The sequence below is a fragment of the Eurosta solidaginis genome, chromosome 5 (genome assembly GCF_040869045.1).
Source record: "Eurosta solidaginis isolate ZX-2024a chromosome 5, ASM4086904v1, whole genome shotgun sequence".
Lineage (NCBI taxonomy): Eukaryota > Metazoa > Arthropoda > Insecta > Diptera > Tephritidae > Eurosta > Eurosta solidaginis.
The window spans coordinates 225,103,002-225,115,954 of NC_090323.1; the positions used below are offsets into that span (position 1 = coordinate 225,103,002).

The window sequence follows — 12,953 nt, forward strand, 5'->3', positions numbered from 1 at the left end:
GGTCGATTTATTAACCAATATCGCGCCATCGATTTTTCGATAGGATTTGGGCTCAGGAATAAAAAGTTCCGCATACCCAAAAAAATAAGTTTCGAGCCTGCGAAAAACAAATGGCGAAAGGGTAAATTTTTCGACAAAAACACTCCCAAAAACGCAAAAAATATTTTTTTTTCAAAAAACTGTTATCGCCAACGTTTTTACAACAGTTTTCTTTCCTGAGTTCAAAATTCTATCGAAAAACCGATGGCGCGACTAATCGACTCAGGTTAATATACATACATACATACATACATATAAAAAGCAAATGAGATAAAAAAGAAATATTCACATTTGCGGTTAAAAAAATAGCATCAAAATTCAAAAAAGACATTAGCTATGAATTTTTAATATTTATTAATTTTTACTTAAATAATCGTAAAAGCTTGCAGAACCTAGATTAACATTTTTTGAATTTCTCAAATACACATAAATATGACACAAAACAAGCAAAATGAATGGAAAGAATTTATAACCTTTTTCGAAATCGCGATTTTTAATTCTAATGAGATTTTTCAGCAATAAATTCAATGAGTTATAAAACTTCGTGCTAAAAATATTAGTAATACATAACAACAAAATAAGCACTTTTTTGCAACAGCGTTACAATGGCCATGCATAGATTAGCGGTACAATTTTACGAAATCCGAAAAAGTTATAACTTTTGTGTTGTAAGGGACATTGCTTCTTATAAAAAGCTTTGCATTTTATATTTACACTTCGATTCTCAGCCATTAAATCTTTAACACAATCCATCAATACGTGGCAACTCTATGCTGCCAACGGAAAGATGTGGAAAAATGGTGGCATAAGAAATTGATTGATGTGAAATATTAGTACGTAATGTTACTTATTTCATAACGACCACTATATTCCCAGACATCAAAGCTAAATCTTCGCAGGATTCTTTGCACACGGCCCAAGGTGGTCAGATTACCCTTTAAATACAAATTAAAACCAAATTACACTTGCTGGACTATAATAGCTTCGTCACATAAGATATTTGATGTATCGTGCATTAACAGATGAGTGGATTGCATGTATGTATGTATTTGCATAAAGAACGCCAAATGGCAATTCTCAACTTATGCTGCATATAAAGCAGATGGAGAAGAATTTAATATTTGTTTTGGCCATGAGTGATTGCACACTTAGCAAGTGAAAGTATTTTTCGAAGCAGTTGGAACTTTTACAACGATTTTCTCAATCATTAATTGTATTTTAACTAAATAATAATAGATAAAATACATATGTATGTATGTTTTTTGTATAGTATGCATGTTTGGCGGCCGCCGTGGTATGGTGGTAGCGTGATCCGCATACGGAAGATCCTAGATTCACGATCCCAAGCCACATCAATATTTTAGAGACACATTTTTTCAATTAGAAGAAGGTTTTTGTATGAAAAATTTAAAAAGAGCACGACATAAATTGGAAGAGAAGCTCAGCCTAAAATCTCTTCGGAGGTTAGTGCGCCTTATATTTATTTATTTGTTTTTAGTATGCATGTTTGTAACAGTGCGTCTTGAAGTTTTGTATGAGTTGAAACTAGTAGTTTCACCTATAAGTCTGAAGTCTGTAGCAAAACTCATGAACATGAGATAGTTTATTCTGACGCTGCCATAAGTTCATTAAAAACATAAAGGGGTCTGAACCATCATCTGCTGAAATTTGAAAATTTCATAAAATCTGAATAGTGTGACCAATCTAGAATATTTTTCAGATAGTAACGTTGCCGTTTATGTAAGCATTTGATAAAATTTCAAGCTTCTAGCTATTAAAATCAGAAAAACTGTCGGAAAACCTCTTATCTGAATAAAAGGTTGTACGGGATATATAGAATATCTATATACAACCAATCTGGACGATTGTAAGCCACATAAGTAGCATCTGAACAAATTTCAAGTTGTCAAAATGGGCAAGAAATGACGCAAGACCTCGTCTCTGAACAATCGGTTGTGTGGAATATACATTAAGCGTGTACATGGCTGATCTTAACAATAGGTGGCATATATATAAGCATCTGGTAAAATTGTGGTCGATTCCGGCAGATAATTATGACACTCAAATATACCCACTCACAAAATTTTTTCAAGATATTTAACAACTTGAGGGACTAGTTTGTGTTCAAACAGAAGGACGGACATGGTTCATCCTAATCATTGCGGTATACTTATAGAGAATCGGACCAAATTTAATACAACATTTCATTTTTTATGTGAAATAAAGGAAAAATTATCCGATGCCACCTTTATAAAATATACTATGGTTATTATGTTGCATGACTACTGTTGTACACGGTTCTTAATAACATTTTAGACATTTTGGTGATATTTCAAAGTTAAGTTAATTTTTATCCGCTTTGTGCATAATTTTTCTATATTTGTGACTTATGTTAAGATAGAACTAAATTTTTTAATGAAAACATGTTTTTTTTTGTAATTTGTGCTATTTTTTTGAACACTTTTGTATCTATAACAAGTAAGGAAGTCTAAGTTCGGGTGAAACCGAACATTACATACCCAGCTGTACACTTGGAATGCTGTTCTGGTTTGTTTTGTGTGCTTAATAGTGTTACAAGGCTGCGCAATAATACATATATGTACATATGGTTCTATTCTGAACTAATTTTTATTCGAGTTATGGCTCCCGAAACATAGAAAATTGCTTAGTTATAAAAGGGGCGGTGCCACGCCCATTTTTTAAAATTTGAAGTTTATCCTATTTATTGTTATAAATCCACTTGGGAAATGATATACCATTGATATAAAGCTCTTTTCTGCAGAGATATAGCTTATTTTATTCGTCCCTTTTAAAAAGCTTTTATATAAAAATGGGCGTGGTCCTTAACCGATTTCGCAAATTTTTCTTCAAAGCTTTCCTTATAGTAAAGGCAACCTCTCTGCCGAATTTTGTTACGATAGGGTTAACGATTTTTGATTTATGATTAATAATATTTGTAAAATTGATTTTATCACAAGTGGGCGGTGCCACGGACATCTAAATTTTTTTTTCAAATTTTTATCAAGAGGCTCAATATCAGTCCACACGTCAAATTTCAACATTCTAGGTGTATTATTTACTAAATAATCAGGTTTTTTGTGTTTTTCAAAATGTTATATATATAAAAAGTGGGCGTGGTTATCATCCGATTTCGCTCATTTTAAATACCAATCTATTCTGGTTCCAGATAAGCTCGTGTACCAAATTTGGTGAAAATATATCAATATTTACTCAAGTTATCGTGTTAACGGGCAGACGGACGGACGGACGGACATGGGTCAATACATTTTTTTTCGTTACTGATGATTTTGATATATGGAAGTATATATCTATTTCGATTCCTTTATACCTGTACAACCAACCGTTATCCAATCAAAGTTATAATACCCTGGGTACAAGTACAGCTGGGTATAAAAAGCGTGAGTAAAAGAATAAAACTAAATAAAAAATAAATAAAAAAGTTTCAGTCATGAATTATAAGGATGGATGATGCTTCTGTGACGCTGTGTTGATGTATCGCAACACAAAATGCATTCTCACTGATCTGAATGACGAAAAATTTATGGAGTGGGTTTAAAATAAAATACGCTTTGTAGTCTAAGTGACATGCAAAAAATTAGGTCAGAGCGAATTTCTCAATTTAAAGCCAATTTATGGATATTCCTTTAAAAGGCAAATAGAGGAAATGCATACACCTGCAAACTTTTAAAAATAATACAAAAAAAGCCTAAATAAAAATAAATTTCAAATTTATAAAAAAAAAGGCAAAGCAGTTAACGAGCTCATTCATATTAAAGATTTTGCTTTAATTAATTTCAAAACTGTAAAGCAACAAAACTATTAAATTAATTAGAACACTCGCAAAAGCCTTAAATATTGTTTTGTAAGAGAAATTGTTAAGAAACTTATTTAACTTGTTTGCTTCATTGCATTTTGTTTGTTCGAATTTTGTTTTCGAAAATTTTCGTAAGTCACACGCACTCACCTCGCGATGACCTATTTGGGAGCGGCTGGATGTGGATACTGTGTATATGCCTCATCGGGTGATGCAGCTGTGCTAGCCTGTTCGGAATCTGTCATTGGCATTGTTGGAATAATTGTTGGTTGTGCATAATATGGATAAGTTGGACTAATATACTGTAATGATGGAGAGAAATTCTATAAAAAAATCAAATAAAGAAAGAAAAACAAATTTCATATTTAACGGTTAATATTCACATTATAATGGCCAGAACGATGATGATGTATAGCTAACTATTCTTTTTAAGAGTTTTAGGAGTCTTTGAGATTCCAATTTTATGGTTATGTATTTACAAAAATTTTGTGAGTGAAATTGGTCAAAGAGGGTTAGGGTTGAATGATACGAGTAAATAGTTTTAAAATTTCTTCATATCAATCTTATTTTGTGTACGTTATAACTATTTAAAAAAAAAAAACAGAAATCAAAACCCGCAAAATCAGAGTGCCAAGCACGCAAACACACACATGCACACTTGTTGGTGTGATCGCAGTGAAAGTTTATACATGTGTACATAAAAATAGAACAATAATAAATAAAAATGTGCAAAGAGTCTCTTATAAGGTGTACTAAATGCGAAATTTGTTTCTTGGGTCAAATAAATTATTTAAAATTAATAATTGTAAAGTTTTATAACAACAAAAGTTAACAAAAATGTTTCCAAGTGAAATTACTGTCGAGCTAAGCAAAGCCATTGCTCTGCCATAATTTTTCTCAAAGTAAACGTTTAGCAACCTAAATATTTTTGGAAGTAGCGTTGATGATGATGATGATTTTTGAATGAGTGCATTTTCTGTTAAGTGTTTGTCTATAATCTAACCCACTTATTCATGAAAAATAAATTAGGTTCTATAATTGGAAATTTGTATTGAAATATCATTTTAAAAATCGTTATAAACCTTTTGTATTTTTTATGAATAAAAAGTTAAATGTGTATGTTACTTCCTAACATAATGTTGATATTAATAAGAAAACAATTAATTTATACTTACAGAATTTCCAATTTGTAATGTAGCTAGTTGTGGCACCATTGGTCCATATGGCACAGACGGATCACCACTAACCATCATTGATATACCACGTGGTTGCACTTGATTAACAGCATCTGGTTTGTAGGAAGCAACACCCAATTGTGGAGCAGCAGCCATTTGCATATACTGTAAAGGAAAAGTGTTGAAAATATGCGTAAGCTTAATTCGAGACTCTATTTTATTAAATTAAAAATTTTGTCGAGACACTTTGTTCGCGTTGCGCCATAAACTCTAGTATAAGGCGCACTTTTGTGTTTAACACATACTATTAAGAAAGCGAGAAGGTGATAAATGAACTGTGTGGTATAAAAATGCTGGGCTGTCATGTCGAGAATGCAGGCAAAGCTTGCAATTCAACCCAGAATAGCCAACTTGTCGGAAAAATTTTACAGCAACTCACTATTAATTGTTTTAGAAGCTCAGCCATAATATCCTTGGAGATAGAAGAATGGTTGGCTTGATTAAGTTTTTAATATAAAAAAAAAAAAAAAAATGTAAGGCGCGATAACCTCCGAAGAGATCTAAGGCCGAGCTTCTCCTCCAATTTGCGTCGTGCTCCTCTTGATTTTCCCTACAAATTGGCCGGACGGGACCTACATGTTTTATGCCGACTCCGAACGGCATCTGCAAAGCAGATGAGTTTTCACTGAGAGCTTTTCATGGCAGAAATACACCCGGAGTGCTTGCCAAACACTGCCGAGGGGCGACCCCGCTTAGAAAAATTTTCTTCTAATTGAAAAATCTTATTTCTAAAATTTTGATGTTGCTTTGCCCGGGAGTTGAACCCAGGGCATACGGTGTGATAGGCGGAGCACGCTACCCATCACACCACGGTGGCCGCAAATTAATATAAGAACTTATTATTATTTTTCAGGAAAATAAGAAAAAACCTTGAGCATGAAATGTGCCAGTTTTATCTGTCTTTTGTTAGATCAACCAAACTATGATCAGGTTTTCAGCACAAAATAATACACACATAAATACTAAAAACTCAGGTTCCAACAAAACATTTGAAGGACTTGCAGTCGTTTTAAGTCATTCCTGCGATTGTCGGGCTAGTACCTTAATAGTGCTTGTAACCTGAACGTACCGGATCTATAACCATCAAAGGACCATCAACATCGATAACACTCCTCAAAGCCAGGGACGGAAAATAATAATTATTTTTTTTCGGAGTCGAAAAAGTCCTGGTAAAAAAATTGTCCTAGGTGAAAATGTTTGAGTTCCCAGTTATCCCTAGAGCAATATCATGTCGAATCGTGCATTCTTTTGATTTTTCGAACTTTTTCCATAAAAGTCCACATATAAAAGTAAAATCTGTATTTTTATTTTTTGAGTCAGATGGAACTAGTTAAACTCGGACTTTTAAAAATAGTTCTATCGGACTCAAAAAATTAAAATCCGAAAATAATTTTTAACTTGATCCAAATATATTTAAAGTCCAAAATTAATAGTTTTGCAAGGAATTATATTATAAAAGGAATAACAGTTTCAGCCCCTGATCAAAACCTATGGGAGTATACTCAACGCTACAACAACAGCAACAAAGGACTTGTAGCTAAAACGTTTGGTCTAATAATTTTTTTAACACAAGTTCATACCATCGTAAAGAGACTGTCGGGTAATCTATGTTGTTCACACGAACGTTTAAGACCAGTGATCGTATCGTCTTTTCCTTTCTTATACATGTCTATACACTGAGGGTTTTTTAAGGAGAGAGTGCTGGTCTAATTATTCAATGGTTTCCAACACAAGTGAGGTTACAACTAACATCGGAATTGCCTAGAAACTTTTTCTGAAATGAAAAGATTCTCATCAAAATAATCTGCCTTAGCAGATCACATTCGGAGTATTTGTAAGATAAAATTTTAGATTTCGAAACTGAGTCCGTGAGCCCCTCTGAATTTCTGCATTATCATTATTATATGAAACAGTTGAGCACATTCTCCTCGAGTGGAATAGAGAAAATCATTTTGACAAGGATTTTAGCACACTCGCACCCAATAGAATCCTTGATTTTCTGAAGGATATAGGCCTGTATGAAGCGACTGTCAAACTTGGACCTATGCAAACGTCAGTCGGTTAATAAAAAAAAACATTTAAGTTCATATATGCCGGTGCATGTATCTAAAATTTAATTTTTTTACAATTTACTTACTTGATCCTCAACTTGCGGCATTGCTTGCGTCATCATATAGCCTGGTATCCATTGTGAGCTAGCTGTCATTGGATAACTGCTTACTTGCGGTGCCCCAAAACGTGAATACGGCACTCCAATTGGTGTACCAACATTAACACTAACACCATTTTGCTGCATTGTCGGATCATAGGTTACGGGTATTCCTTCTGCAGGATCACGCCACGTTCGCGCATTTGGATCAGGATTCTTATAGAGATTCTTCTTTTTTGGACCACCATCGGCAAATTTAACCAAAAGTGGATCTTTGGCACCCTGTATTGTATTCCCATTGAATATCTGTATGATTTGTTCACATTTTTCACGACTTTCCATGCGTGCAAAGCCAACACCTAAGCAGGATAATAAAAATTGTATTTAGTACATAATCTGTAACCAGGTCAATTATAAAGTTTTCGTTGGATGGGGCTATTGTGAATTACGCTAATTACTACAGACAGACAGCTACAGACTACAACCACAGTAAAGCAAAAATTGATGACTATCGTAGCCATGTTGGGGCTTGCCAAAAATATAATTAGTTTAATCTGGCGATATCAGCAATTGTATTTGTCGTGCTGCTCTGTCGCGCCGAAAATAACGACCCCCATCAGATTTGGTGTAAAAAAATTCACAAACGTCGCTTTGTAGCCGCCGCCATGAATCCTATCAGGCTTATTACAAGGAAGCATACACCTTCAGTAATGAAGGTGAGTATTTTCAAATGCGACTACATTTTTAAATATTTACTTCACCTGTCCGTTTATCACAACACAAGCGGATTTATATAAACGCTTTATTGCGTTGCTTTGCTTTGGCGCTTTGACGTCGGCACACTATAACAATAGAACACTTTGCCACGTTTGTAGCTTTGCACCGGCAAAAGCGTTTATGTAAATCCGCCTTTAGAGTTTGTACTAAACAATTTATGTATGTATGTAAGGAAAACGAATTTGGAACAATTTTCTGTCATCCTTTGTCAAATTTCGTTTCGACACAAACCGGTTGGTTTATACACAAACATCCATTTTGCCAATACCTGCTCATGTACCTACGAACTTTAATAAGACAAACGAGAACAACAGATCACAACGAAAATCGACACTGATGATGGCACAACGGTTTGTCTTGAAACCAAGGGATGACAGAAAATAGTTCCAATATACATCATTTATCCACCCTGTCCGAAAATCAACATACCAAAATAAGTCAGAAAGCGAATTTAGTGCAAAACGTAAATTTTGTTCTGAGCATAAAGCTGCTTCTGCATGAATGGGGAGATTGGCTTTGTCTTGCAATCGGTGCACGGATTGCACAGAATGCATAGGTTTCACGGGTTGTTAAGCCACAACAGCAAACTACACGCAAACAATTATATGCAATTCATGCAATTTACATATTGTGACGAATATTAGCAACACTAAGGCATACTATCATCTCTAATCCGATACTAAGCAATCACTTGTATCTACATAAACAAATCAATCATTATGTCTACACATATGTACATACAGCAGCGGAGAGATACTCACAAAAGTATGCAATCATCATCAAAGTAGTTCTCACACATACACATGCATATTTCTGAGCTACTCACAAAAGTATGCAATCATCAGCGAACTAGTAAATTCTAGAAGGAGAAACGCCTAGAAATATGCGAAAGAGGAAACCGAAGAGTAGAAAAGCAGCACCAGCTGAGGTATGAGCAATCAGTTTGATTTAAGCACGCTATTGGTTGCGAAGTATAAGTGTTATTGTGAAGTACTTTAATAAAGACCATTTTGCATTATTGTATATTGGACTTATTTATTCAACAGTTTAGCGATACGAACGTTAGTAGAAGGTGTGAAATAAGCGGAGTTTTCCTAAATTCGTTACAATATAGTATGTTCAAACCTATGAACATATATTTTCATGCAACGAATGGTAGAAAATTAAAATCAGCCCTGCTTCAACAGGATTCTTCTCAATCTTCATATTTCGCTCACAAAATTTTGTTATTTTGTGTGCAAATTTGTTTACGCTTCGTACTGATGCTTCTATAACTTCGCAATAGGATGCTCTCGTAATATAGCTTATTTTATCGTAGGATATAAATAATCCGTGCAATCAGTTCACCTTGCAAGACAAAGCAAATCTTATGTGCTCTAAGCTGCCAGTCGACTTGCACTTGAAAACACTCAAAAAACACGTTATATTTAGATCGCTGAAGCTATCTCAGCAATAACCATTGATTTTACTCGCTCGAGACATTGGTTGCGATATGAGCATAAAAAGACAAGGTCAGATAGTAATATCAAAGAGGATAAATATAATAAGAGCCACCAGTCTGCTACCAGTGGCGAGTAAAACGATGAAAATTAAAAAAATTGATGCCCAATGTTTTCTAAGAGGGACATTTTTAATTGTCTCGCATTTATCCATGCCGTGTAGGCACCTAGTGCAACTGTAATTTTTGGAAAGAGAATTAATTAATTAATTAAATACAGTCGGAAAAATAAACACAAATAACTGACTTATCTTGTTTGGTAACCCAACGAAAATGTATAGAAGATATTTTATGCACTTCTCGCCCAAAAAAACCAGCGACTACCTCGAAGAAATCATTTAGCAAATGGCTACAAGTAACGAGTGACGTCTCTTATTATATTTATCCTCTTTGGTAACATATATAAGCACAAACGATTGAATGGCAATCAGTTCATGTAATGCTTGGCTTTGGTGTAGTGATAAACAATTTACCTAAACATATTTTCAATAAAATGACAATAAAATGCACTGTTAATACAACAACAAAACCTATAAAAAACCCATATGTAAGTCTGGGGTATAAACGTGTCTTTTTAATACTTGAATTAGAAAAATTGCCCCACGAAATTAGCTGTTTTGCTCTAAGCAAGTTAGGGTCTTTAATTTTATATATAGTAAGGATGGACCTAGCTTTTCAGTACAAATTTTAATAATAATTAAAATAATAAATGCATATGTGATCTGGAATCATGAAACGACGCTATTGCGTGAAAACAAGTTTTCATGAAAAACGCGTTTAAAGTTTTTGTTTAGCTTGACTCTGTGTAGCGGTTGGCTGTTGTCAACGAATTTTGTAATTAAAATTTAATTAACTTCCCGATATGCTAAAAGCTTGAAACTTGGAATGTAGTTCAGAACCCGATGACAATGCAATAATAAGAAAAATATACTCCGATAGGTGGCGCATGAATCGAAATATTTCAAAAAATCGTATTTCTGGTCCGATTTGGCTTTAAATGCGATTTGTGAAAAAACTGAGAAAGACGTTGTTGTTGCTGTTGTAGCAGTACACTGAAATGACAGTCCTTGGTCGGGAAAAATCCCGAGTCCCTCCGGCACATAGAACCGACTGCCATGGGAAGCGCCGACTGCCTTGGGAAACGAAAGGTAGAAAACTACGGTTTGTTCCATTTAACGAGCATTCAATATCCTATAAGAAGCACTCAAAAAGTGAAGAATGGTATTTTCGCACAATAGGGTCGTTTCATAATTCCAGGACACATATTCATCTTACCTTTCGAATTCATTTGTTGATCGCGCAAAATACGAGTGGAAACAACTTGACCATATTTTGATAGCATATTCTCCAAATCGGTCTCTTTGAAATGTGGTGGCAAATTTGCAATATACAAATTTGTGGGATCCTGTTCTTGTTGCTGTAGAATTGAATGTGTTGCCCATTGATGGCAAAATTCAAGTGTTTAGATGAGCGTGGGTATGTTTGTTTTTTGTTTATACGAAGGTGTTTAAATATGGGCAAGTATTTTTTTATTTTGTAAAGTGTGATTTTTGTTTATTTATTTATTTCGTATTTACATGACAAACGTGCAAAGCAATTCGAGAGCATTTTTAATGTATTGCATAGTGTTGTAAATTTTTTTTTGTGAATTTGCATGTTGCACATTTTAGTATTATTGTTTTAATTGAAAGTGTATTTGTTGGATGCACGTGCGTGTATGTGCAGATAGATTTGCATATTGTTTAATGCATTTGTGTGTTTTGTTTGTTTTACAGTTTATTTTAGTTTTTATTTTCATTTTTTTTTTTCGGACAGCGCAGGTTGGCATATTTTGTTTTTGTGGGCATACGTTGCAAGACACGAGCATTAGTTGAAGAAAATATTTGAAAAATAAAATATTTATTGGTTAGTTCGATTTCAATTTTATAGTAAACAATTGTGATAAAGCGTGTCAATGTATGTTGTGTGTGTAAATGCTGTGTAGTGTTGTAGAAGTTAATGTTCGTTAGTTCGCATTCTGTGTATTTATATAAATGAATGTATGTACATATGAATTCAAGTACCTAGCATGTGTAAATAAGTATATATGTATGTTTGTATGAACATATATATGTTAGTGTATGGGTTAGTGATGTACGTTTATTGATTGACTTATATAACCTATAAAAATATATACTTAAAATAAATTATACATAAATACTTACATATGTGATATGAATAATATAAATCATACCAAAATTGTATGTGTGTGTGTGTGTTTCTGTTTGCCGGAATCATTAAAACACTATTAAACTTTACTTTACTTTTTTCTCACCGCATACTATTTAAATTTATTGAAAAACTCATTAATTTTTGTTCAAAGAATTAGAAATTAAGCAAATTAACAGTTTGTAATATAACATTTGGCGTATTAAGTGTTGTTAATATTATTGTCGTCATTAGCACATCAAGCTGCAAATTACTAAGGAACTTATTTGATAGTAATTCACTCTAATAATTATTGTCTCGGAAAATAAGTGATTACAAAAAGTAGAGCCTTTTCGCCTGAATTATATAATTCAGCCAGTTTCACTAGACCGATATGTAGGAAACATAAAAGCTTCCAGTCGCTAAAGGTACAGTAATGCTACACTGAAAGAAAAAAGCTGTTAATATCAACCCAATTATAGGTCAATTCAACCGAAAATTCTGTCAATTTTGATCCATTGCAAATAACTGTTGAATCAACTTCGCACAAACTGTTCATTCGAAATTGACAGTTTCAACAGTAAAATCATCAAAAAAATTGCACAATACGCAAGCCATAGCCCTACTAACTTAACAATTGAGGAGTTGCGTGCAAAAAGGGATCAAGGGGCGTAGATCCCGTGCAAAAAGGGCCGAAGATCCGCTTTTGCGTAAAACACATTAATAGGAAGATGAGGTCCAGTTATATACCCACACCAAATTTTTTTTTTTTATATGCCTGAAATTGAGTTTTTGACAACGCAAAATGTATGTGCCAGTTTTTTGTTTAGTTTTAGGTAAAATTTCATAGACATACCACTTTCGCTTCTATATTATATGCAAAAGGTAACATCTATCCCCAAATTATTTCAACATGTTTGGCGAAAATTGTGAAGAATGGGGTTTTTCAACATATAAATTGGAAAGAGTATATATGAAATATACTATATATTAAGAAAATGTTTCAAATACTACAACAACTCAAATGTTTAAAACACGAAAATCTCAAAACTTAATTTTCACAGAAGTTCCCTTTTTGCACGCAACTCCTTAATTGTTACAGTTAGTCTAAGAATACAATGACAACGACAGATTTCTGTCAACATTAAAGGTTGTTGATATGACAGAGATTTGCGTGGTACAAACGTTCTCTTTAAAATTAGCTGATACAATTAGTTATTTGGCTTTTGTAGT

The 12,953-nt window shown here is 33.6% G+C and overlaps 1 protein-coding gene across 7 annotated transcripts in view; it reads right to left on the reverse strand.

Annotated features, from left to right (window-relative positions):
* The window catches only part of shep (alan shepard), a 643,094-nt gene that overhangs the window by 26,995 nt on the left and 603,146 nt on the right, over window positions 1-12,953 (reverse strand). For 4 of the 7 annotated variants that reach the window (XM_067788649.1, XM_067788646.1, XM_067788648.1 and 1 more), the window contains exons 6-9: window positions 10,809-10,950; window positions 7,247-7,617; window positions 5,050-5,214; window positions 4,025-4,197 (exon numbers count right to left, since the gene is read on the reverse strand). In XM_067788649.1, coding sequence (XP_067644750.1) covers window positions 4,036-4,197; window positions 5,050-5,214; window positions 7,247-7,617; window positions 10,809-10,950 — 840 coding nt within the window. In that variant the 3' untranslated portion in view covers window positions 4,025-4,035. The remainder of the gene's footprint in view (window positions 1-4,024; window positions 4,198-5,049; window positions 5,215-7,246; window positions 7,618-10,808; window positions 10,951-12,953) is intronic. The other 3 variants (XM_067788651.1, XM_067788647.1, XM_067788650.1) reach the window with 2 other exon arrangements.